The following is a 25,727-nucleotide window of genomic DNA, read 5'->3' as shown; positions in this document are numbered from 1 at the left end:
ATTTCAGAGACAAGGAGACCGAGGCACAGAGAAATGAAATGACTTGCCCAAGGTCCCATGGCAGCATAGGGGTTTGGACCTAAGCATTTTGACTCCTGAATCTGTGCTCTCAGCCATGCTGCATGATGGCCAGTTATGTACCAGGAGGTGGACATTAATGATGACAACAGAGAAATAACATTCTGGGGTGGAGCAGGGTCAGGGAAAATACTGGGCATATCAGATGGATGAACTGGCCTTTCCTACCATGCAGAGCTGGTTCTGTCATAAGCAGAGTTCACAAGTGGCTGAGAACCAAGTGGTATCAGTAGGCAGGTTTCAAAAAATCTCTCTCTTACTTATTCCCTGAAGCCCGAAATCACTAAGCCAGGAAAAGAGCCTTTCATTCACACTTCTGTAAATGCAAATACTTCTGAGAGAGAGAAAAAAAACAACAACCCAGTGACTGAAATTCACAATGATGTATAAGTGACTGCTGATGCCAGGAGCTTTCTGGACCACAGTTTGGGAGAATGTGGAGGCGCTTAGGGCTCTGGCACAGAACTGGGTGAGACAGATGCTCCGAATGACCCCTGGATATGGCATCAGGGTCCTGGGCTTGAATCCCAGCTCTGCTGTTAACTAGCTGTGTGACTTTGGGGAAGTTGTGACTTCCCCAGAGTCACAGCCTCTTCTTCCCGATCAAAGCACTGGTCCTGAACTAAAAATTATGTCTTAGAAGGCACTTTCAGGAAAGCATCCTTTATACTTAGAATAGCCAGGATCTCAATTCATTATATGGTGTAAGGGTTCCTTACTCCATAGCCATCTGTACACATCTCTTCCCAATTCTTCATTCGGTGATGTCAAGTTGGTAAGTTGAAATTGTGCATGGTGGAGTACTTACAACATGGAAACTGGGAAATGCTAAAACTCAGGGCTCCCCCTCAGTCCTCAAAGCAGTTATTAAACATTTACCAGCACACCACTGCCAAAAGCAGCTGAGGAGCCTCCTTAGCATTTCCCCAAGCATCGGCGGCAGTGAGAGATTCCAGGAATGAGGGAGTAGTCAGCACAGCCTCAGGAGCAAGCTTTCTAGAGCTGCTAGGATCAGGCACATACCCGTGTCCCTGAGCCCCGTATCCTCCCAGGCTTATGAATGAGGCCCATTGAGCTGGAAAGGACTGGGGAGGAAAGGATTTTGGATTTTATTTTTTAAAGTTTAATATCTCTAGGAAAGAGGATTTCACTTTGGACTTTCATTCTTCTTTGTAAATTTAACAAAAGAGGAAGATTCAGATTGTTCACAGTTACGGCATGTTTGATATTGTTAGTTGGATTCATTGTGAACTTTCTGGTTTGCTCTTCGGGGTGACGTGGGGTGACGTGGCTGAACTTAGTCTGAGTGGGAAAAACAAGAGCAAGAGACTATCTGGCCTGGAATTAACGTGAATGACATCCATAGAGTTTAGTGCTTCAGGAGTAGGAGAATGGGCAGTAGGCAGAGACTTCCTTATCCACTAGGAAGGATGGAGGCAATGGCTGGAATGGGGGGAGCATAGGAAGATGGGTGCAGGATCACCCTCACATGCTGCTGAGCTCTGCCCCCAGGGGAAGAGCAACACTTTGAAGGACCTAAAGTCTTGATGGTTAAGCACTATAGATATATAGGCGCAGCCCTTATCTTCTCCCTGCATTTCTGCTGGAGCTTATAGCAAGGTGACATATTTACTTAACAAGGTCTTACATATTGCCTACTGTGTGCCAGGCACTGTTCTAGGCATGTCAAAAACACTAACGCATTTAATCCTCATCAAAATGCCCTGAATTAGGTACCACTGCAATACTCATTGTATAGATGGGGAATGGCCCAGAGATGGTAAGTAACTTCTGCTAGTGAGTGGTAAAATGAGGATTTGAACTATCTAAACCTAGAGTCTAGCCTTGTAGCCACTAAGCCCCAATGCCTCTTAGCTATGGTGCAGCAGAGGTTAAAGGCGCAGGCTCTGGAGCTAGCTATGTTTGTTCAAATCCTGGCTGTGCCAATACATAGCCATACAGTCTGATAGGTCACTGCCTTCTTTAGAAAAACTGATAGAGCTGACCCTGTGATCCCTTGTTGATCTGCCATTTGGTTCTTTGTGTCTCTATCTCCCCACTGGGAAGAAACCTGAGGGCGGGCAGGGGTATTAACAAGCTCCCCCTAAACCTCCAACATAACATCCTTCCCAAGGTGTCTCTGTCCATTTCCTCCCTTCTCTACCACATTCCCCTTATTCCAGCAACCTGGGCCACCTTCCAGCCCCTTAACACACCTGTCCCCATGCCTCTGTTCCATTTTCCCATGCTGAGCACAGTGCCTTCCATGAACCCCACCACTGTCTGCTCAAGTCCCATCCGTGCTTCTTGGGCTGACTGAGATCCCACCACTTCCGAGAGGCCCAGCCAGTTCCCCCAGCTGGAATTCACTCTCTTTCCCCAGTACTGCCTGTTGACTGTGCCTCCCTCATAACAAGCCCTGCCCCTCTGGGAGACCATCACCCCATGGAACATGGGACTGGGTGTGGGATCTCCCAGGGTGCTCCACTGGGCCACGGAAAACAGACAGCTGAGCCCAGGGCTCGGCCGGAGAGCAGACTGCAGGCACTGACTTGTCCAGGTCACTCGGTTGCTTCTCGTAGTATCTCATGACCCGGAGGAGCTGGACGTCCTGGCTCAGGAAGCAGGGGGGGATCAGGCCATGGATTCCAAGCTGCAGCCTTTCTTCAAGCGTAAAGGCCATCCCCTGAGAAGAGAAGAAACACACATGGAAATGGAAATGCAAGAAACCAAGGAACACAGGGTTCCTCCACAGGCGAGAAAAGTCGCTGTGACTCAACAGACAGGACCCAGGCTCAAATCCCACCTCCATTTAAGTAGCTGGGCAATCTTGGGCCAGTTACTTTGTCTCTACCAAGCTTCAGCTTCCTCCTGGAAAAATGGGGAAAATACCTACATCATTGGGACCTTTTGTCTTTAAAATGTATTTTATGTTTCAGAACAGTTTTAGATTTACAGAAAAACTGAGATGATAGGACAAGAGTTCCCATATGTCTCCTCACCCAGTTCCCCTCTTACAAATATCTTACATCAATATGGTATGTTCATTAGAGTTAATGAGCCAGTGGTCATATATTATTAGTAAGTAAAGTCCATGGTTTATTCAGATGACCTTCATTTTACCTAATGTTCTTTTCTGTTGTCGTTCCAGGATCCCATCCCAGATCCCATATCATCCTATGCATCTCCTGGCTTTGACAGTTTCTTAGACTTTCCCTGCTTTTGATGACCTTGAGAGTTTGGAGGGGTACTGGTCAGGTGTTTTGTACAATGGAATTTGTCTGATGTTTTTCTCAGGACTATACTGGGGTTATGGGTTTTTAGGAGGAAAACCACAGGGCAGAGTGCCATTTTCATCACATCCGACCAAGGTACATACTATTAACAAACATGCTTTACCACTGTTGGTATTGACTTTGATCACACGGAGGAAGGTGTGCTTGTCGGGTTTCTCCACTGTAGAGTTACTCATTTTCTGAAATTCTGCATGGGAGACTGGTCTCTTCTCCCCCATTTATTTATTTGTTCAATCATTTATTTGTATTGGAATGGACTCATGGGTATTTAGCTTATACTTTGGGTTTATAATCCAATACTGCTTTATTTATTTTGTTGCTTAAACCGTTCCAGCTTTGGCCACTGGGAATCCTTCAGTTGGCTCCTGTGTCTCTTTGACATATTCTCATAAGGTTTCCCCCTCTTTTTTTGCCTATTTTCTGGCACTACAAGGCTCCAGGCTCATCTTGTATTTGCCTGCCCCAGTCCTAGAATCAGCTACTTTTTCAATAAGCCTGATTCCTTTTTTGAAGCATGGTATTAGACATGAAGATTTGGGCTCTACTTATTACTTGAGCTTCTTTCCACTGGGGATTCGTAGTTTCTTTCAGCTGACAGAGCAGGGAAATGAATCTATATTAAGTTAAATATGAGTGCCTACTAACGTCTCTAACTCGAATCCATTACTACATGGATCATTCTAACCTCGTCACCTTGTTGATCTGTAAATCCTCATGCCTCCAGTGAGAGACTTAGCTCCCACTTACTTACCCTGCCACCCACTTACTTAGTTACTCAATTCCAGTATACATATAGACAGTGTCAAATTGTTAACCTGTACTGCCACGGGAAAAAGCTTTATAAAGTAGAGCATATGCTTGTAGGCATTTCCTCTTGCCTTAGGTCTTACAAACCCCACTCATTTCCAAGTTCCTTAGGTCAGCACTTTTCCGTCGACCCCTTCCCTGAGGCTGTACTAGGCATTTGTAACACAGTTTGATTTCCTTTTCATAGTCTGCATTTCTTCTGGGGGTCTTCCAATTTATTACATGACTCTTAAAAAAAAAGGTCCATTCCTTATATTATAAAGTTCTTTTAAGTTTTGACAAATGCATAATGTCATGTATCCATCATTGCAGTATCATACAAAATGGTTTCATGCTTTAAAAATCCCATGTGCTTTACTTCATCCTTCCTTCCTCTCTCTGAACCTCTGGCAACTACTGTTGTTGTTTTTTTTACCATCACTATAGTTTTGTCTTTTCCAGAATTTCATACAACTGGAATCATACAGTAAGTATGTAGCCTTTTCAGGTTGGCTTCTTTCACTTAGCAATAACCACTTAAGGTTCTTTCATATATTTTTGTGGCTTGATAAATTATTTCTGTGTATCACTGAATGACATTCCACAGTCTGTACCAGTTTGGTCCCCATTTACCTATTGAAGGACATCTTGGTTGCTTCCAGTTTTTGGTGACTATAAATAAGGTTGATACAAAAACTCATGTGCAGGTTTTTGTGTGGACATATGTTTTCAAATCAGTTAAGTATGTACATAGGAGTGCATGGATCATATGGTAAAACTATGTTTAGCTTTTTAAGAAACTGCTTAAACCATTTTCTAAAGTAGTTATACCATTTTGCAGTCCCACCAGCAATGAATGAGTTTCCTTTGCTCCATATCTTTTCTGGAAATTGTTATTTTCAGTTTTTAAAATCTGAATCATAATAGATATGTAAGGTATGTTATTATTGTTTTAATTGCAACTCCCTTGGTGACATATGATGTTAGCAGTTTTTCATATGCTTATTTTCCATCTGTATACTTTCTTTGATGAGGTATCTGTTCAGATCTTTTGCCCATTAAAAATTTTTTTTAGTGTTCAGTTTTAAGAGTTGTTTGGTCTACAGTTTCAATACAGTCACTATAAAACTTCGAATGGCTTTTTTTTTTTTGCAGAAATAGAAAAGCAAGGGTCCATAAAAAACCAAAACCACTTTTCAAAAGTCGATTTCAAAACTTAATACAAAGCTACAGCAATCAAAACAGTGTGATCTAGTATAAGAATAGACATATATAGATCAACAGAAATACAACCAAGTGTTCAGAAATAAACCCACTCATCTATGGCAAATCAATTTTTTTTTAATTGACTGTATATATATATATATTTTTTTTTCTTTTTTCTTTTTATTTTGCTATCATTCATGTACAATTACATGAACAACATTATGGTTACTAGACTCCCCCTATTATCAAGTCCCTACCACATACTCCATTACAGTCACTGTCCATCAGTATAGTAAGATGCTATAGAATCACTACTTGTCTTCTCTGTGTTATACTGCCTTCCCCATGTCTCCACCCCACATTAGGCAAATTGATTTTTGATAAGGATGTCAAGTCCATTTAATGGGGAAGTAGTCTCTTCAAGAGATGGTACTGGGACAACTGGATTTCCACATGAAAAAACATGAAATTGGACCCCTACCTCACATCAAATGCAAAAAATTTATACAAAATGGATCAATAACCTAAACATAAGAGCTAAAATAATAAAAGTCTTAGAAGAAAACACTGGAGTAAATCTTCGTGACTTTGGTTTTAGCAATGGATTCTTAGTTATGACACCAGAAGCACCAGTAACAAGAGAAAAATTAGGTAAATCAACTTTATCTAAAAACCTTTGTACATAAAAGGGCACTATCAAGAAAGTGAAAAGACAACCTACAGAATGGAGAAAGTATTTGGAAATCATGTATCTAATAAGGGTTAAATATCCAGAATCTACAAATAACTACAACTCAACAACAGACAGAAAAACAACACAATTATAAAACGGGCAAATGACACAACAACATGGATGGAGCTAGAGGGTATTATGCTCAGTGAGATAAGCCAAGCGGAGAAAGACCAAATGATTTCACTCATGATTTGGAGTATTACAACAAAGCAAAACTGAAGGGACAAAACAGCAGCAGACTCACAGACTCCAAGAAGGGACTAGCAGTTACCAAAGGGGAGGGGTTGGGGAGGGTTGGGGGGAGGGAGGGAGAAGGGGATTAAGGGGCATTATGATTAGCACACATATGTAGGGGGGTCATGGGGAAGGCAGTATAGCACAGAGAAAACAAGTTGTGACTCTGTGGCATCTTACTACGGTGACAGACAGTGACTACAATGGGGTGGGGGTGGGGCTTGATAATATGGGTGAATGTAGTAATCACAATGTTGTTCATGTGAAACCTTCATAAGATTGTATATCAATGAGACCTTAATAAAACAAATGGGCAAATGACTTTAGACATTTCTCCAAAGAAGATAAACAAATGGAAAATACTATATGAAAAAATTGCTCAGCAATTTTAGTCATTAGAGAAATACAAATCAAAACTACAGTAAGATACCACTTCACATCCAATAGGATGGAAGTAATAAAAAAAACATAAATAACAAGTGTTGGTGAAGATGTGGGGAAACTGAAACCCTCATACATTGCTGATAGGAATGAAAAGTGTTTCAGCCTTAATGGAAAAAACAGGTTAGTGTTTCCTCAAAAAGCTAAACACAGAATAACCATATTACTCCAGCAGTTCCACTCCTCGGTATATACCCAAATGAGATGAAAGCAAAGATCTGAACAGATAACTTGGATGCCAATGTTCACTGCAGCATTATTCACAACAGCCAAGGAGTAGAATCAACCCAGGTGTCCACCAATATAGGGACCAAAACAAATGTATATACACACAGTGGAAACTTATCCAAACATAAAAAGGAATGAGGTTTGACACATGCTACTTCATGGATGAACCTTGAAAACATTATGCTAATGAATAAAGAAGACAACAAAGGATAGATATTGTACTGTTCCACTTACATGTAATATCTAAAAGAAGCAAATTTAGAAACAGAAAATAGATTATGGATTACCAAGGGCTAAGGGGAGAGGACCAGTGAGTTACTGCTTAGTAGGCACTGAGTTTCTGTTCAGGGTGATGAAAGAGGTTTGGGAATGGATTGTGGTGATGCTTGTACAACACTGCAAGTGTACTTACCACCACCTAATTATACACTTAAAAATGGCTAATATGCAAATGTTGTTATATATACTTATTACAACTTAAAAACTGATAATGTATTATACCCCAAACCACTGAATTATACACTTTAAATGGGTAAATTGTATGGTATACGAATTACAACTCAATAAAGCTGTCGTTAAAGAATTCTTTGCATGTTTTGGATACAAGTCCTGTATCAGACATGTGTTTTGCAAATATTTCTCAGAGTATGTGTCTTGTCTTTTCCTTCTCTTACAACTGTCTTTCCCAGAACAGCATTGTCTGGTTTGGGCACCGGTGGGGAGACACGGGGCATGAGCAGGACATCATGGAATCTGCTCCCTGGCCTGGCTGACCCCCGTGAGGATGGTGTCTGCTGGCAAAGCTGCAAAACCATTCTCATAAGGGATATCGTGAGACACAGGGACCACATCTGTCCCGCCTTTATCCTGGAATAAGGTGCAACACAAGGTGAGAAAGAGACACCTTTTCTGTGGTGAACTCAAGGTGACTCCGCTGAAGTGAGGGCTGCTCTGGCACTGCCTAGAGGCTCCTAGAGGGCTTCCTTGGCTTCTTTGCAGAGGGCCCAGCAAAGCCATAGTGGCGAGCCCCTGAGTGGCTCCATGGGTAGTGGACATTAGTCAGGAAGGGACTAGAATCCCCATAGGGGATTGTGTAGGGGGCTGAGAATGGTTTTTAATTAACTTACTAATTATTACTACTATTAATATGACCCCCATTGTGTTCAAGGCTGATGAAACCTGAGGCAACTGTGGTTAAGCCCTGCATTCATACTGAGCCCCAAGTAATGCAAGGTTCCTCCTGGACATGCGGAAGGCTGGGGGTGATAAGGGAGACTTAAATCATGCCGGTGGCAGTCTGACTCCCCACCAGACTCCCTAGTGGAGGGAACCTGAAAAGCATTAGAGAGCTCCTCTCATTACTCCACCGCTGAAAAATATCCTACCTGCAATTATTACAAACTCTTTTATAGGCAGTTAAATAATGATGGGGAGCTTCAAGCCCATACATTGATCATTCACACCTTAGAGTTGCTTCTATAGGTGGCTCTAAGAAAGAGACTCTTAATAAATATCCAGTCTTACTCTATCCTCACAACCATATTGTGAGGAAGTTTTGTAACCTCTACTTTATAGAGGGGACAGCTGAACAAGGGAGGTTATGTTATGCTCCCAGAAGTTGCATAGATAGTAACCTCTATTTTATTCCTTCTTAAGCCAGGATGCACCTTATAATCAGTAGGTCCATTTGCTGTGATATATTTTTTTCTTGATGATTTCTTTAACTAGAGGTAAGAGACAGAACCAAGATTTGATCACAGGCTTCAGTCTTGCCTCTCCTCCCTGCCAGGACCTTGGTGAGATGGATCTCAGAAGCAGTGGGCAGGGGCAAGGGTGGAGTGGGAAACAAGAGAACTAGAGAAAATAAATAAATGAAAGTTAGACTTCCTGGCTACTCCCAATTTGTTCTTTGTTTTCTTTTGTAATTCGGGGAATCTCCACAACTACAAATTCTGGGCTCCTCTCAAGTTTTTAAAAAGTAATGATACCTCAACTTATGAAAATCCTGTACAATTGTACCTCCTCTCAGAAGAACTGCTGAAAATGTAAGAAAGATCTATCCTGAGATAGGCTCGACTCTGTCTGAGACCATGACTCACAGAGTCTTCTAAAAGTGCTTTCCATAAATAAAATTCCAAACATTTTTTTCATCAAAGCTTGGAGTCACCAGTTCATAAGTGCCCTGGGCTGGCCACCCGGTTTGCAAGAGGTCCCTGATCCTTCTGCAGGAAACCATCTCACTCTGGAGACTCAGCACTCTCACCAGACACCATTAGGCAGCTGACTATTCACTGGCTTGGTAAAGACTGTGTCTCTCCTTGGCCCTGGGGAGCCCAGGGAGGCCCAGGCATTTAATTACGACATCACCTTTGTTAATGCCCATAGTGGTTCTTAATAACAGTCCGCTCCTCTCTACAAGGCTGAGCGTTTCCCTTGGCTGACTGCCACCAACTTCTTTTGTATCTGAGGAAAATGTATGACCATTTAGCAACTGGTAATTTCAAAGATTAAAAAAAAAAAATTTGAAGTTTCTTTTCATCAGGAAGCTGAAGTTAAGGTGATTCCAGATTTACAAGTTTGTGAATTTACAAACAGAAATGCAGGTACCTGAGCTGTACCATGGCTTCCAAGATAGGGCAGGCACAGACGATCCACTAGAGTATAGGGGAAAGCATGAGAACTTTTATTTCTCTACAAAGAAATAAATAAACTTTGCTAGTTGACACTCAGTCTCCTAGTCCTATATATCAAAAAGTCACAATTCTCTTAAGGTATACCAGGAGTCTTAAGGTAAAAGTAGAGTTTGTACAACGTGGTGGAGTTAATGGTGGGGCTCTTACTTATTCTTACCATATTGAGAAATTATAGTTTCCGTGTGCCTAGTGAAATAAAGTTACAGATTATATTATCCAGTTTTAACAGAGCTCTCAAAATAGGACATGTGTCTCTTGAAAAATGGCTGACTTTGTTCTATTTCAACCCCACCCTGTGGTATTCAGGCCACACCAGTAGGGACCTACCAATTGTTACTCTTTTGAAATGTTTCAACTGTAACAAAGCCACTGCTCTGACCGCTCCTCCAGCCAAGCATACCTCCCGATGAGCTCTGGCTTCTCTGTGGGTTAATGTCTAGCCAAATGCATGGCCACAAGTCCCTGCCAAAGCTAGTCCTGGGACTGGTGGATTGGTCAGTGCCTCCTTAATACCATTATTATCTTTTAACTATCACCCTTGACGTTACTTCTTTTATCGTTTTCCCTGAGTGATCATCTCTGCCCCAGTCAGCGGACTCTATCTGTGGGCTCAGCATTGCCCAAGTTCCTAGGATACAGCTTACTGACATCAGAGAAAAGACATGTGAACAGCACCTACCGTCAGATGGCAGGGCTCAGACACAGCAAGCTTAGCTGGTGTGCCCTGGTCCCAGCCTCCTGCACTTCCAGGACCCACACCTCCAGTGTCTGTTCCTTGTGCCTGAGCTTTTCCAAGGGAGGTCATCCCAGTCCCACTTGGTGATCTGTTTACTGCCTCTGGATCCAGAGCCCTGCTGTACACTGGATGACCTCTTCTCATTCATTCTGCAAGCATTTATGAGTTCCTACTGTGTGGGCCATGTTAGGCACTGGAGAGTCCTAAAAGGAACAGGCGCTGGTCACCACCCTCATGAGTCTACCAGAGAAGACATGAGGCTTAACATATAATTGTGATTCCGGCCTGCACCTTAGCAACCCACCTCCCGACCTGCAGAATGGAGTGCTGCCTGATTCACGTGTTGTGAATCCGAAATGCTCAGCTCAGGTGCTCAGTGAATGCCGGTGTTCTCATTACTATTATCCTTTTGTTCATGGGGCAGGGAGGCACAAGAAGGCTCATTAGCAGATGCTGGAGATAAGCCCTGGAGGGTGGTCAGGAGCTAGTCAGGAAGGTGGCTAGAAGAACAGGGGCCTGAAGTGACGTCTCTACATCAAGTGTATCTGCTTGTCCTTGGCTGTGCAAGGCTCCTGCCTCGGCAGCCCCGTGCATTTACCCCATGCCCAAGAGGCTCACCCTTTCTGGCTGCCATCAGTAACCCTGCCCATCACGCTTTGACCACTTCCCTCCTCTATCTTCCAATCCACAGCCAAGGTCCCCTCTTCTAGGAGGCCTTCCCTCATGCCCCATGTCACACAGCTCTTGCTCAGTGTCATACAGATAAGCTCATGAAATGTGTTTTCTACTTGATTTCTTACACATTAGTTATTGGGTAATAAAACTCGAGGTAGTGGGATGCAGACACTTCAAAGCAGCTAACACAGGATTACAGCACAATAATATTATCATCCTCATTACCCTTTTATGAACCAGTTGGACTGGGTCAGGCTCTGAGATAGGCACTTTAAACCTGTCATCTCCAATCCTCACAGCAACCCTGGGTTTATAATCTGACTATTATTAAACCATTTTGTGGACTAGGAAACTGAGGCCAGAGGAGTAAGTAACTTGCCTGAGGTCACACAATGAGTCATTGTAAGAACCAGGAGTAGACCCCAGGTCCATAAGCTGCCAAAGTTCATACTTGTTTCTCTGAGATAATCAGCTGCCCCTGAATCTTAACAGATTAAACAAGTTGACTGAAGTGGCTTTTAGTTGATTAGAGATTAAATTATTCTGCTACTCCAAATAGAGCCAGTTATCTTAATGGTTCACTGCTGAGTGATCCTCTATGAGCACCAGGCCAGTCAGCCCATCTGGAAACGGGTGTGCCTGTACCTCTGCGATTATGCAATTGGACCAAGACACACAGGTGGCCGTGTTTCTTCTAACCAGCATCTTTACTCAAAGGAAGGATTAGCAGATGCACGTGTAACAGTAAAGGTTTTCAGTTCCACCGTTATTACGTCATGCTCCGAGCAGACTGCTTAGGCCATAACCAGCTTCCTCCATTCATCAACTGCAACAGCAAGGACACAGCCATAGCTGGGACAGAGCTGTGGGCACTCAGCTCTCCAACTGTACAGTTAAAGCTGATTGGCTGTTAGGGGGACTGGAAGGCATTTCCTCCTCCTTTTGCACAGTACTTCATCACTATTTGTTTGGGATTTTTATGAGTTAGTCTGACAAGGACCCTGGCTGGAGACAGGAAGTGGGATCACTGAGGCTGCTGTACTCTCACTGAACCTCAGGTTTACGAGGGCCCCTGAGTGCACCCCTGGGATGGTTACACAGGGATCTTGGGAACATAGCACTGGGAAGTCTTAGGAGACACACACCTAAGAATGGCCTTCCTCCCAGACATACTTCTGCAGTCAGGTGCAAAATTACAGATCCAGAAACACATCGTCAATTCCCGAAAGGGGAGTGGAAGATAACAACACTGCTCATACTGCCCAGGGCCCAGCCTAAACCAGCTTTGGGCCCAGAGGCTGGGCTTTGGTATTGCGGGCTGCAAATGTGCAGAGGCTGCTGTGGCCCGTCTGTCCGTGATCCACACACAAGTTCATATGCTAGTGGCGATACAATTCCATTTTCCTTCCATGGGATAATGACCAGGCCTGGAGGTGCTGCCCTCACACAGTCAGGGTGGGGGAGTGCGAAGAGAACTGGAAGACAGAAGTTCCACCTTCACTTCCTCCAAGTTTGGGCTGTGTGACTGGGCAGAAGTTACTTCACCTCTGAGTCAGCTGCCTTCACTGGGTGGTTGTGTCAATCAAATGAGAATGGAGATGGAGAGCTGGAAGGCAGACATTGAGATGCCTTTGTACATTCAAATGTGTGCTAGAAAGGTTAAAAGATGACTGACTTTTGCACAGGTTCAAATCCCTGTATGTTCAGGACCATAAGCAATTGAGCTAATTGCATTTTATGGCATTTCTTGTCTCCTTTTCCTTCAGGGATGCAGACACTTCAAAGCAGCTAACACAGGACTACAGCACAATAATATTATAAGTTCCTTGAGGGCAGGGCCTGTGTCTACATAAACTGTGTGCTCTTTTCATCTAGCACGTCTTGCACATTTTTTCTTTTATCGTTTCTGAAATAGTCACAGATGGCTTATGTCATTGGATCCTAGACAGGGCGGGAATTATCCCCATTTACAGAAGAGGAGACTGAGGCTCACATGGGTCAATGACACACTGAGGACATGTGGCTAGTACATGCTATTTGCAAGCATGTGAGAATAATGACTATTTCAGCTATATTTTGCCATTGGAAGGCTACTTTACTCAAGGTTGTTGGATAAGGACCAACAAGGAAAGGAAATGGAAGAACCTGCTCCTGAAATACTGGGCAACTCTAGAATTTTGTCTGAACAAAGGAACGGAGGTGGAGAGCTGGAAGGCTTATGAATCATTCTCTTGGCAAAATTCCCTGTGGTGGTTTGAATGCTTCATGACCCCCTCTTCCTAAGAAACTATTATTTAAAATTTAAACAATATTGTTCTTGGCACCCTGATGGCCTTCTAACTCTGCTGAACCTTAGTTGGGCAATGGCAGAGGAAGGTGATGGGCCCGGGAGTTTCTGAGGCCAAGGGAGTACTGCTTCCTTCCTCTAACAACACAACAGCCCGTTGGCAGGCCCAGCCTGGGAGGATTGGGTCCAAAAGTGAACTCTGACCAGGAGAAATAAAGCAAACAGACACGCTTGGGAGGGTCTCTGAATAGGCATTGTGCAAACATGCCTCGTAAATGTGGATGAGTGGGTGGGGGCACTAGAACTGGACGTGAGACTGACCAAGGACAAGTTCATCCAACACGATAACTGTCCAGCTGATCACCGCTACCCTGTTCCAGCCCCGATGTTAGCCAAATGCTCCTCCTCCTGGGCCTGCCTTAACCTCAACTCTGCCATCCGATTAGGTGAATCAGGAAGGAGGTCATTTTGCCCTGGAGACAGATGACTGATGTGGCACAGAGGAGATCAGAGTAATTCGTTTTCTCTGTTGTGACTTCAGGAGACAGAGTTCTGGATCCAGAGTCACTTTGGACTGATTTTATAACAACTGTTTATATTTAACTGCCTCTAAGATTTTATAAAGCAGTTTTTTTCCTTTGTTGTATTTGACAACCCCCCCCCAAAAAACAAAAAGAATGTCCCTTTGACAGTGGTTCCCAAACTTTGCTACCTGTTAGAACCACCCAGGGTGCTACGAAATGTCCAGGTAACACCCATACTCTTTAGTCTGGCTTCTGGGAATGGGGCCTGGATGACGAGTTTTTAAAGGTCCACAGGTGATTCCAAGGTACAGCAAAGTTTGGGAGCCACTGCTCTATACGGTCAACTGTGAAAGTGTTTGTCCATTTTTCAGATTGTAACACTAAGGCTAAGGGATTTAACGATTTGCTTAAAATCAAGGCTCTAGCAAGTTGCAGAAATAGGACTTGAACCCTGAATTCCATTTCAAATTATTGGTTCATTATTTACATAATCACTCATTTATCAAGTATGTTTTGAGGACCAGCCAGTACCAAATACCAAGCATACAATGAGAGATCCAACACACATGGACCCTGCCTCCACGGAGTTTCTGCCTAGCGATCTTTTCTTTCAAACTTGTGTCCTTTATATCCTTTTATATTTTGGAATTAATTCGGAATTATGAGGGCTAGTTTAGTGCTAGCAGGCTGGGGTCCTCAACAAATAGCACTAGTGGTATTTTTGCTGGAGTTTGTGGCACGATGCAGATATGAGAGGCCATGGAAGAGGTAGATCAGGCTTTGAAGTCACTGACCCTGGATTCAAATTGTGAATCTGCCTCCTCAAGCTGTGTTATCCTGGGCAACTTGCCTAACTTCTCTGATCCTCAATTTTCTCATCTATGAAAAGAAGATAGCAATACCCATTTTAAAAGATTTCTGTGAGAACTAGCTGAAACCCCGGCCCAGTGTGCCCAGCTAATGGCTGGCACATCTGTGATGCCCAGTAAACACGCTTTGGCTGCTGAGCGTGGTGAACACGAGGATTCATGAGCCTCGTGCTCCTGAGAGCCAGAGCAGCCTGGAGTGTCCTTAGAATTTCTCATTTTGTTTATTCTTCCCTCTCTAACCTTTACCCTCAAGACATTCCATTCATCCTCCTTGGCACTGAGAGTTGGGAGACCATTTACTTGGAAATTAAGATTAAGTGCCCAATAAATTTTAACTGGTACTGGGCACCTACCTACTGCAAATCTAAAATTAATGAGAGAAACTCAAAGGGGACTGCACTGAAAATTATAAGTGCAAGTAATAGGAATAACTTTTGAACTGTATTTCCTTTTAAAATTCAATTTCTATTAAAAGAAAAGGTAAAGGACAATGTAGAACCTCAAGCTGCATGAGTCTTTTTATTGCTTAATCTATACAATCAACATAGAATGTTTTTCTTCATTCCCTCCTGAGATAGAATCTAATCCTTGCATTTAATGAGTTTGAGAGTGTTCTAAAAACTTCCTCATTTCATAAACATGATTAGTTCTGGGATCAGTATGTGTAGGGACCACATGTACTTAATCAAATAGCTCTTTTGCATCGATGATTTCCTGGAAGGTCAATGGAATTCCTGCACATGTGGCTTGGCTGCTCTAGAGTGACACTGTCTTCTATGAAGGAAGTAATGTTAACATTCACAGGGACCTGCAAGGTGACCTCTCTTCCAAATGTCTTGAAATAAACAACTCTATGCCCAAGGCTATATTTAGCTCTTCCAAAACCTATATCCTGTGTCAAACAGTCAATATTTCATCTCCTTTAAATGACCTACTACTAACTTGTTCTAAATAAATGCTGATTGACTAAACACATAATTGAATGATAAATTGGTTCATTACTGAATAGTCTGGAAATTTTAATTTGCTTTTATGGATGAATATTCACTTTGTACTTTAGTCTATATTTTATAACATATTAAATTAATAAAGATATTAATGCTGTTTCTTTAATGCCTACTGAGGGAGAGGCTTGTGGCAGGCAATGAATGAACCAACACACTATTTCAATTTTACCCTTCTACAATGTTCCTATCATGCCAAATATCTGCTATAGATTATATAGTTAATAAGATGTAGAGTTGGACTCTGAACCCCAGTCTGTGGGCTCCTAAAGTGTATACTGGTAATCACTATTTGGGACACACAGTTTTGTACTGCACTCTGGGTTGTGATTTTGACATTTTCCAATAACCTTTGTCGGCCGCATTAAAGATAAGGCTTGATCAGTCTACTGAAATGCTCCTGGCTGGCCCTATCGCACTAAACCCCACCGTTTACTCTTCATACCTTCTTGAGAGGACAGAGAAGCATGCAGCAACATTCAGTGCTCTCTCCCCAAAGGTGGGGGAATTGCAAGGAGAAATGAAATATTCTCCCCAGGAGACTAAAATACAGCAGTGTTTGTCAAGCTCAATCAAATTCTGGTTGTGAAGTCAATCTAGCAGGGAGCAACCAACATCATAAAAAATGACACAGACGAGTAGAAAATATCAGGTTGTATCACATTTAGTAAGGTAAGTTCCATTTTGCTAAAATTCTACTGAATTGCCTGTGTGAGTGTGTGCAGCCATGTGTGATGTGCATCTGTGTATCCTGGCTTATGATGAAAAGTGTACTTTTATCTGCAGGCTGTGGTTTAAATATTTTGAAAAAGACATAGCATATGATGACTATGAGTGATAGATTCAGACTGCCGGTTAGAATCCCAGCTCTGACACTTAAACAAGATGCATGGCCCAGGTACATTACAAAATTTTTCAAGCATCAGGCTGCTCCTTTATAAAACGAGGATGGTAATAGTACCTACTTTATAATGTGTGTTGTGTGCAATAGGGTGTCTGATGCTTAGTAGGGACTCACTATCAGCTATCCTTACAGTAAATAAAGCAGTTTGGGTGATCAGTTGGCAGCAAGCAAGAGCAATGCTTTGTATTATGTCCCCAGAATCATTTTACTCCAAACATACATCCTTCTGCTTCCTAGGCATCCCCACTTACATGTCTCATAGGTCTGTCAAACACCACATGCCTCAATCCAAACTCGTCTTCCATGCCAGCACCCACTCTTGCATTCTATTCAGCAATGGTACCTGTCAATGTTGATTACAGCAGAACCAGGGCTTTTCCGCCTGCACCCCTGGCAATTATGAGAGACTGCCGCAGAAGGGGAGGTGAAAATTTAGATCAAATTCTAATACACAACATAGAAATTCTTTGGGAAATATCTCAGTAGAGATTCAATTAGGGGAGTTTCCCTAGGAGGGAGGGGGTGGTAACAGACTTATTAGTAAAGGTATATCTTTTTAAATAAGCAGTAATGACAAGAAGGAAAAATATTGCTATTTATTATAATTATCTATTAATGCTATTGTCTTAAGATATGAAGACTGCCGAGTACAAAAGCACAGTGATAGCATTAGATGTTGTCTTCACGCATGACTGCAGCAAGATCTGTCTGTCTCTAGCAGTAAATCCTAATGAGAGTCTGGTGCTGGGGAAGTTTATAACCAAGACACATCAGCTGCTGAGCCTGGGGAGAAGACAGGAGCCAAGCTGTTTCCACTGAGTATGAAACAACGAGATTTCTCTGTTATTTTCCATTTTAAAAAAAAGGAACAGAAGCTTCAAGTTAAGGGGCAGTTAAACCCTGCTGAGAAACTGGGATCAGAGACTGGCTTTTTATAGAGAACAAATTTCGGGAGCATTTTTATGGCTAAAAGTTAATGCAACCCAGATAATCCAAGTCCTGCAGATAAGGACCTTACAATGCTTTTCTCATTGCTGTCTGTGGGGATGTTCATTCTCTGGCTCACCCTTCTTGCTCAACTTAATTGTCACTCCACTCACTCATTCATTCAACCAGCACATACTGCATGCATACACAATACCAGATACAGGTGAAAGAGATATAAAAAAAACAAGCCCCAATCGCACATTACAGGAGGGGAAATTAACTGAATATATAAGACAAAGTGATGTGTCATTCATTCCAAGTTACAAGGTGATGACATTCATTTGACCAAAGCTTCCTGAGCACCTCTTTTGTACAAGACATGGGAAACAGCTGTGAGAAAGAGAAGTTCACATCCCAGTAGGGAAGAAATTATTTCATGATAAGAAATACTCCAGAGCAGATGGAGAGGATGCCATGAAAGCATGGAAGGAACTGGGAGCCCTGAGGTAGTTTCCTTCGGGGGAGGGTGGTGAAGAGAGCCCTCCCTGAGGCAGCTGCATTGGAGATGAGATTTAAAAAAAAGGTAAATAAAGAGTTAATTAGGCCAGTGCCCAGATAGGGCTGAGCAGAGAAACATTTTAAGTGAAGAGCAAACAGCATGTACAAAGGCTCAGAAAGGGAAAAGACAGGCAGGGCCAAGATGGTGCAGAGTGTGCACGACTTTGCTAAGGACTTGGCCGCTCAGCCTCAGGGCAGTGCCACAGAAAGGTTTTTAACAGAGACATAATTCACTATGTGTGTGTGTGTTTTGTTTTGTTGTTGTTGTTTTTTTTCTTTTTTTGCTAAAGATCATTTTGGCTACAGTGGGGAAAATTTCTGGAGGGGACTAGAATGTGCTGATAAATTCAGAATTTCCTACAATACTGCTGGTAGTTTGGCCCAGAATGGTGAGCGCAGATGGGGAGAAGAAGGAGGATAAGAGAAGTATGGAGGAGACAAGACGCACTAGATCTGGGGGCGGAGTGACAGGGAGGGGTTGGAGCTCACTGCCATCATAACTGGATGGATGACCGTAGTGGCATCATCGAGATAGGATTCCCAACAATGGGGATCAGAATTTGGCAGGGTTGGGGGTGGGGGGAGGAGATGTATGCATCTCACATCTACTTACACACTTTGAGTTTAACAACCTCTGAGACATCCATCTGGGGATATTCCAAAAATTGTTAGCAAGTAGGTGGTAACTGAAACTCCATGGAGAGGGTTTAGAGTGAGCAAAGAACCTTCATCTGAGCTTCAGAAACTCCAGCATTTATTCAGCTGGATAAAGGATAAGCTGGTGGAAGAGACTGAGAAGGGACAGCTGAGAGGTCGAAGGAGGTGCAGAAGATGGGTTCCTACAGGCGGCCAAGGAGGCCAGTGCTCAGGAAGGGAGGAGTGGCCAACACTGCTGAACTGCTCTGAAAGATCAGGTAATACAAGGAGTGAAAACTGCCCATGGATTTAGCTGAGTGGAGGTTCCCCATGAGCCAGTGAAGCTCTGTCGCACTCAGACAGGAGTAGTTTGAACAGAGAACAGGAGGTGAAGAAATAAAACAGCAAATGGACACAAATCTCCCAAGAGTTTCAACTGCTAAGTGGAAGTGGTCTAAGGTGGAGAAACTGAGCATGTTTAAATGCTGATGAGCTGAATTCCTCAAGAATGGAGAACGGGGGCCAGGGCGGCCTGGGTACGGGGACTGGCCTCATGCAGAGGAGGTCATCTCAGCTGCTGTAACAGAGCAAAGGAGAGATGACAAACAGAGGTGCTGGGTGTTCACAGGAGAAGAAGTTATCGGCTGGGAGTGAGGGTTGGAGATGTCAGAGAAGGTTTGAAAGAGAAGTTGCAGAAGTGTGGAAGCAAGGTGATCAGAGAACGTGAGGCTTCTGGACACTGATACGGGCTCAGCTAAGGCTGATGATCACAAATGTACAGCATACACTTCTTTCTGTGGCATGTTTTCCTCTGCGTGGCTGCTTCCACAGGCATGGAGTAAGTAAACACTGGGTTTATTTAGGGTTGTGATTTTTCGTAAAAGAGGGCAGTGAAAAGATATAGGGGCCAAACCTTAAGAGTGTTGTCAGGAAGAGTGGAAATGACAGAGCATGGAATCCAAGCTGGGCTGGACTGGGTTAGAGGACGGGAGCAGTGAGGGGACAGGTAAACAGACGGGCAGAGTAGAGAGAGGGCTAAGTGGCCTGGAGACTGGTGAGTTCAGAGGCATGGCTGAGAAAGCGGCATCTCTGGTCAGAGTATGTTGCTAGAACTGCTGATTTCTATGATTCTATGATTTTTATGATCCACATGGAGGAATCTCACACAAGGCCACAATCCAGGGTGTGACTCTGGAAGTGGCTGACGGGGAATGCAGGGAGAAGTATTCCAGCTGGGAGAGGCCAGTGTTGGAGGAGCTACACCGGTGCTGATGCCACCGAGATGATGGCAGGGCGGGGGTGGAGAAGGTCCACAGCTGGAGACAAAGTCCTCGATGAAAGGCGATAAATGGCAGTAATGTAAAGGAGGAAAGGTCACTATCTCTAAACAGCACAACTTTCAGAAAAGGAGCAGAGAAGCAGATTTTGTTGCTAAGGAAGTTATTTGTTTGTTTAAGTTAGAGGATGGGAGAAGATATTTCTAAATTGGCCTTGTAGAATGGAAAAGTACCTACCTAAGTCCTGACTTGGAGGGGTCGAGGAGTGTGAAAAGAAGCAGGAGAGGGGTTAGGAAGAGAAAGTCAACTTAGGGTGAGGGTAGGTTTTAATTAATAGATGAAACTGGAGAGAATGTTCTGGAAGGGACTGAAGATATAAGGGCAGGTTGTTATTCCTGAAATGCAAGTGGAAGGGTATGGGGTGGAGAATGGAAGGCTGGGTAAGGGCAAAGAAGAACACACATGAAAGTCTAATGGAGAAATAGATGCAAATGAGGAAGGAGTTGGGAGTGTAAAGGAGGCGTCCAATTATTTGAGGTTACAGAAGAGGTGGACAGGAAGGTTTTGCAAAGGTGGTCATATCTAAGATGAGATTGAGTAGAAGTTCTGCTGAAGGGCGAAGGAGGGGGAAAGCAGTCCAGGTAGAAGGCCCAGGAGGTATGCTGCTCAAGGCCGGCCTGCTCGCTTCAGTGGGAGTGCTGGGCAGGGCAACGGCAGGTGAAAAGACCGGAGGCCTGGGGAGGCCCTGCCACACGGAGGCTCTGGGGTCCACCTGAGGAGCTGTGGGACCTAGGGGGCTCCTGCTGGCTCCTGAGCAAGGCCAAGGCGTGATCCCTGATTGTCTCCGTTCCAGATAAGTGGGTCTCTTCACTTTCCTCATTGCCCCCCTCCAAGGGTCAGACTGCCTTCGGAGAATCCTATTCATCCCAGAAGCCTAACTCAAATCTCAGTCCTGGAATAAAGCCTTCCACAATTACTCCAGTCTCCACCTTCCTCCTTTTCCCAAAATGTTTTCATTCTTACAGTCAGAATTACCCAAAAGAGAGATAGTGGAAAAGGCTACTATTCAGCGCTTGTGTTTGCAACCGTCCTCCTTACCTGGCTGGACTGAGACCTGGTAGGACATAAAATTGTAAGAGAGTAACTTATCTTGTCTAGAAAGAAGGCAGAACAGGAGTTGTTCCTAGAGCCTTGGAAAAAAGGATTCCTTCTTTCTGTTTTACTATCAAAAAAATGAGTACCTCCAGGTTCAAGCATAAACAAGTTTGAAAGCCCTGGGCTAGTACTGTCTCAGTTAATGACTGGCCATGTGGCCTTAAATAAGTTACTCGACTTCTTAGAAACTCAATTTATTAACCTGTAAAAGGGGCTATTAATAATGCCAATTTCACAAGGTCATCAGAAGTTCGTGTAAGATCATTCATATATTCATTCAACATATTGACTGTGTTCCTTACTGCTTGCCAGGCATTGTGCTAGGAGCTGGGCTCTGGGAGAACACAGGACAGACACAGTCCTCACCCTCCTGGAGCATGCAGATCAGAGGGAGAGAAAGACATTACACAAATAATATCACAGTAACTGTCAATGTAACAATCTAGGAAGAAGGGCACAAGCTCAGGGTCTCCTCAGAATGCACCCTACCAACACACTAGTTAGTTCCCTCCCTTTCTTAACCTCTTTCAGTCTAAGTGAGGTAACAAGTGCCCTTAACTAGTGCATACTACCTACCTAATTCAGACATTTCCAGGGGCTCTCACTGTAAGCAGGTCCTATCTCAGGCCCACACAGGCAGACCATGGTAAGGGAACTACCTCCTGTCCTCTCCAGGCTCCCAAAGCCAAAGCAGACCTAGTAGAAAATGGCTACCTCAAGTCACAAAACTCAATCTCAAAGCTTGGACTCACTAGAGCATAAAGTGCAAATACATCAAACTACAGGGTGAGGCATTGTCCCAGGGCTCTGGCCATGCGGAGGCAAAAATGGCAGCCTCCCATGGGGCTTGGGGACGCGGCTACTGAGTGTGGCGTCCACTAAAATATGAAACGGGCTGGGGGGACTTTCCTCTACTAATGGGCTCAATTCATTTCTGGTGAAAGAAAGCCGGGTTTCCCTAAGGTTTACTCATGAGTGACAATGCTATTTAAAGCTCTCCCGGCACAAAGGCTCTCCTAACCCTCCAGTGGCCTGGGACAAAAGAATGGGGCCAAGGCGCTGGCCCCACTCGTTGTGGGGCAGCAGCTGTGTGTGCCGAATGGCTGCAGGGGGATTTCCGCCCCTGCCCTCCCTCACCGCACTGCTGGGGCACCCGCTGAGCAGGAGGCCTGGACAGGGCACAGGCCTCAACAGGAAGGCGTCCTCTTTGATTCCTTTAGCAGCACCGGGGCAGGGAATAAATCTCACTGGCTTGGGAATTCAGGCAACCTTGTTTTGGACACTAACTGGAGAATCAACTGCCTTTTCCTTTTCTGGTGACCTCACTGTCACCTCACAGCCCTGGAGCTCTAAAAAGATTTGACCCATTCACTCCAAATGTTTGTTTGCAAATCTGTCTCCCCATCTAGACTTTAGGTTTCCTTATGGCAGACACTGTGTCTCACTTATTTTGACCTTAGTGTTTGTCTGGTAGCAGGAGCTTAATAAATGTTTGGAGAAAGAGAGAGAGGATAGGAATGAACAAATGAATAAATGAGTAATAAATGACTGACTAAACACCAGTCTCCAAGTTTGGCACAGGAATAGTGTTTCCCCCACTACAGTGTAAATCACCTTTTATAATATTCACTGGGCTTCCTTATTCGAGATTTTGTTTGAATAAAGGGTTCTATGGCTAAGAGAACTTTTTGAAAAAACATTGGGTGACATTTTTTTTTTCCTTAGGTTTCCTCCAGCTTTGCTCTTCTCTGTGATGAGCAAGAGCTTGTATCTCTTCTTTTGACCACTATTAGAACCTTCTTCCGCGTTGAATTCTTGGAAGGCTGCAGGAGGAATAACGTGAAGCAGAGAATTCGCTTGCCAAGTATCCACGATGTGCTGTGCTTGGGACAGAGCCCACCAGCGAAGCTGCTGCTGCCTGGCCCCACACGTCCTGGTCTCCTAAAATGTGAGCTGCCCTACGTCACAGGGACGCGCATGAGGACTCTTAAGGTGAGCAGTGTTTTTAGCCTCTATCTGCAGCTCCGTTTTCTCACATCTAATTTTAACATAACTTACACAATATTTATAGCACTTCTGCCGACTGTCCCAAACTGAGAGGGACAGCCTCCAGACAGCTGCTGCAGACAGGCCCGTCATGGACACTATCAGAGAAGAGGTCATCACTCAGGTTGGAAAGGACCTCATGAGACAGCCTGACAAGCCCACGGCATGGGCCATCAACAAGGTTATGCAGAGACTCCCATGACTACTGATTCACCTAGCGCTGGTCATTGGAGCACCTGCTCTGTGAGGGGCTGTGGGGAGGTGCAGACAGAGAGATAGATAAAGAAGATCCTTCTGTTAAGGAGCTCAGAGACTAGGGAGGGAGCCAAAGTTAAGAAACTGAACCCAATTCAAGATGGTAAGTGCAGACACCGAGACTTATCAAGTGCTACAGGATTACATTGTAGGCAGAGAACACTTCTCCTCGAGGGTTGGGAGGAGCAGTGGGGAAGGCTTTGCAGAAAAGTGACACTTGAATTAGACCTTGACCTTGGAGAGTTCTGTAAGCCTGGACACAGGAGAGGGAAAGCAGGGCAGACACAGAGCTCCTGAAGGAGGAGGAAATTTGAGATGCTGGACCACATGGGGGGTGGGCATGTGGTCACTCAGGCTGGACGGACAGGTCTGACCAGATTGAAATGGGCCCTGAGAGCTTTGCTAATTATGTTACCCTGGAGGCAATGGTTTAAAGCTTGGTCTCAGGTGCCACACTAGGGAATGCCAACTATTCTGTAGGCAATGGGGAATGCGATCAAGCAGGCATTCCTGATCCAGTCTTCAGAAACACAGAGGCCTCAGGCAGCTGAGTGAAGGTCTGGACAGGCAGAGGCTAGAGGCTTCGAGGCAGAGAGAGGCTGTGGCCATAGTCCGTGTGAAGGAGGAGGATGCTCTATCCCAGGGCAGAGCGAGAGGAACCTAGTGGAAGAGAAGAGGTAGCTTCAAGGTATACTTCACAGGGAGAGGAAGCAAGGCATGACGCCTCCTGGGCACTGAGCTATGTGGGGAAGGGGGAAGCTGTGCTGGCCTTGGATGTCTGGAACCTGGGAGGCTGGGGCCAGTCTCCATTTCTCCATTTCTGTTCCTCAGCACTGCTTAGGCATCTCTGCTGGTCCTCGCAGTCACTACGATGCCTCTCCCTTCCTGGGGTCTGACTAGCCACCCCAGCACTGGAGGACCTGCTGGCCTCAGCCCTCATGGTTTGGAATATGGCAAGTGATTGTTCAGTCCTGACTGTCCTATTCTGATTCTCCACAGGCCCCCTGTTACAGGCTGAGTTGTGTCCCCTCCCAAATTCCTGTGTTGAAATCCTAACCCCTAGTACCTAAAAATATGACTGTATTTGGAATTAGGACTTTCGAAGAGGTAATTAAGTTAAAATCAGGTCATTATGGTGGATCCTATCTAGTATGATTGGTGTTCTTCAAAAAAGAGGAGATTGGGAGACAGAGAGAAACCATATAAATACACAGGGAGATGAGGCCATCTGCAAGCCACAGAGAGGGGCTCAGAAGAAAGCAAATCGGCCAGACTTGTAGTTTTCAGAATTGTGAGAAAATAAATTTCTGCTCTTTAAGCTACCAGTCTGTGTGGTATGTTGTTATGGGTGCCTAGCAAACTAATATACTTCCTGTGAACACAATCTCACCCGGGGTTCAAGCCTGTCTGAACCCACCTGGTTCAGACAAAAAAGCAAAGGCTGTTTTTATTTCTCCAGCCAATCCAGCCTCTCCCCTGGCCTCCTCTGTTATTATAGTCATGGTGCCATGACAACAGAGGAGCAGGTGAGTTCAGGGAATTCAACCATGTGAAGAATGGCACCGGGTTGTTATTACCAGCAGGGAACTACTGCTTTTTTCTAAAGAGTCAATCAATTGGTTTACAAAGCTCATAATAACCCAGCTCTCAGCCTATGCTCAGAGCTATTTCTTAGGTATTGGGACGGAGAATATTCCACTTAAACCAGAATGACTACTGAGCTTTGTGGAGAAAAATAACACTTGGAAGAACAATATAAACAGAACCCATCTTCAAGAGGTAAAAGCTATTAGAGGGGTCAAGGAGCACTTCCCAGCTGTGGTGACTTCATTCCTAAATCCAAGGAGAGAAAAGGGTAAGGCGGTGGCCTTAATTAGGCAAACATACGAATCTCGTTGCAACCAATGAGAAAGCGTGGTTTTTGGACAATTGCTAGATGTAGCCAGCTCAGTCACCACATTGAGGTAAGTCACTTATTGAAGGGCTGCTACTAAAACCAGCAACAAAGGGACATTTCACCCAATTCCTATTCCACATTTCCTTTGTTTCTGGCTCGCGATAACAGAAAAGGTTAGAACAGTGCCATGAGGGATATCCTAGGAACACCCCAAGTCACAAGACCTGGAGCACAGACCGCCTTGTTGCTCCACTGGAGGGGGCCAGCGAGGGGACAAAACAC

The 25,727-nt window shown here is 44.3% G+C and overlaps 1 protein-coding gene across 1 annotated transcript in view; it reads right to left on the bottom strand.

Annotated features, from left to right (window-relative positions):
• ME3 (malic enzyme 3) overlaps positions 1-25,727 on the bottom strand; it is a 170,879-nt gene that overhangs the window by 91,803 nt on the left and 53,349 nt on the right. The window contains 1 exon segment of the mRNA XM_073215917.1: positions 2,631-2,764. Coding sequence (XP_073072018.1) covers positions 2,631-2,764 — 134 coding nt within the window.

The sequence above is a fragment of the Manis javanica genome, chromosome 11 (genome assembly GCF_040802235.1).
Source record: "Manis javanica isolate MJ-LG chromosome 11, MJ_LKY, whole genome shotgun sequence".
NCBI lineage: Eukaryota > Metazoa > Chordata > Mammalia > Pholidota > Manidae > Manis > Manis javanica.
Note: the sequence above shows the minus strand (reverse complement) of the source record. Positions and strands in the feature narration are given on the sequence as shown.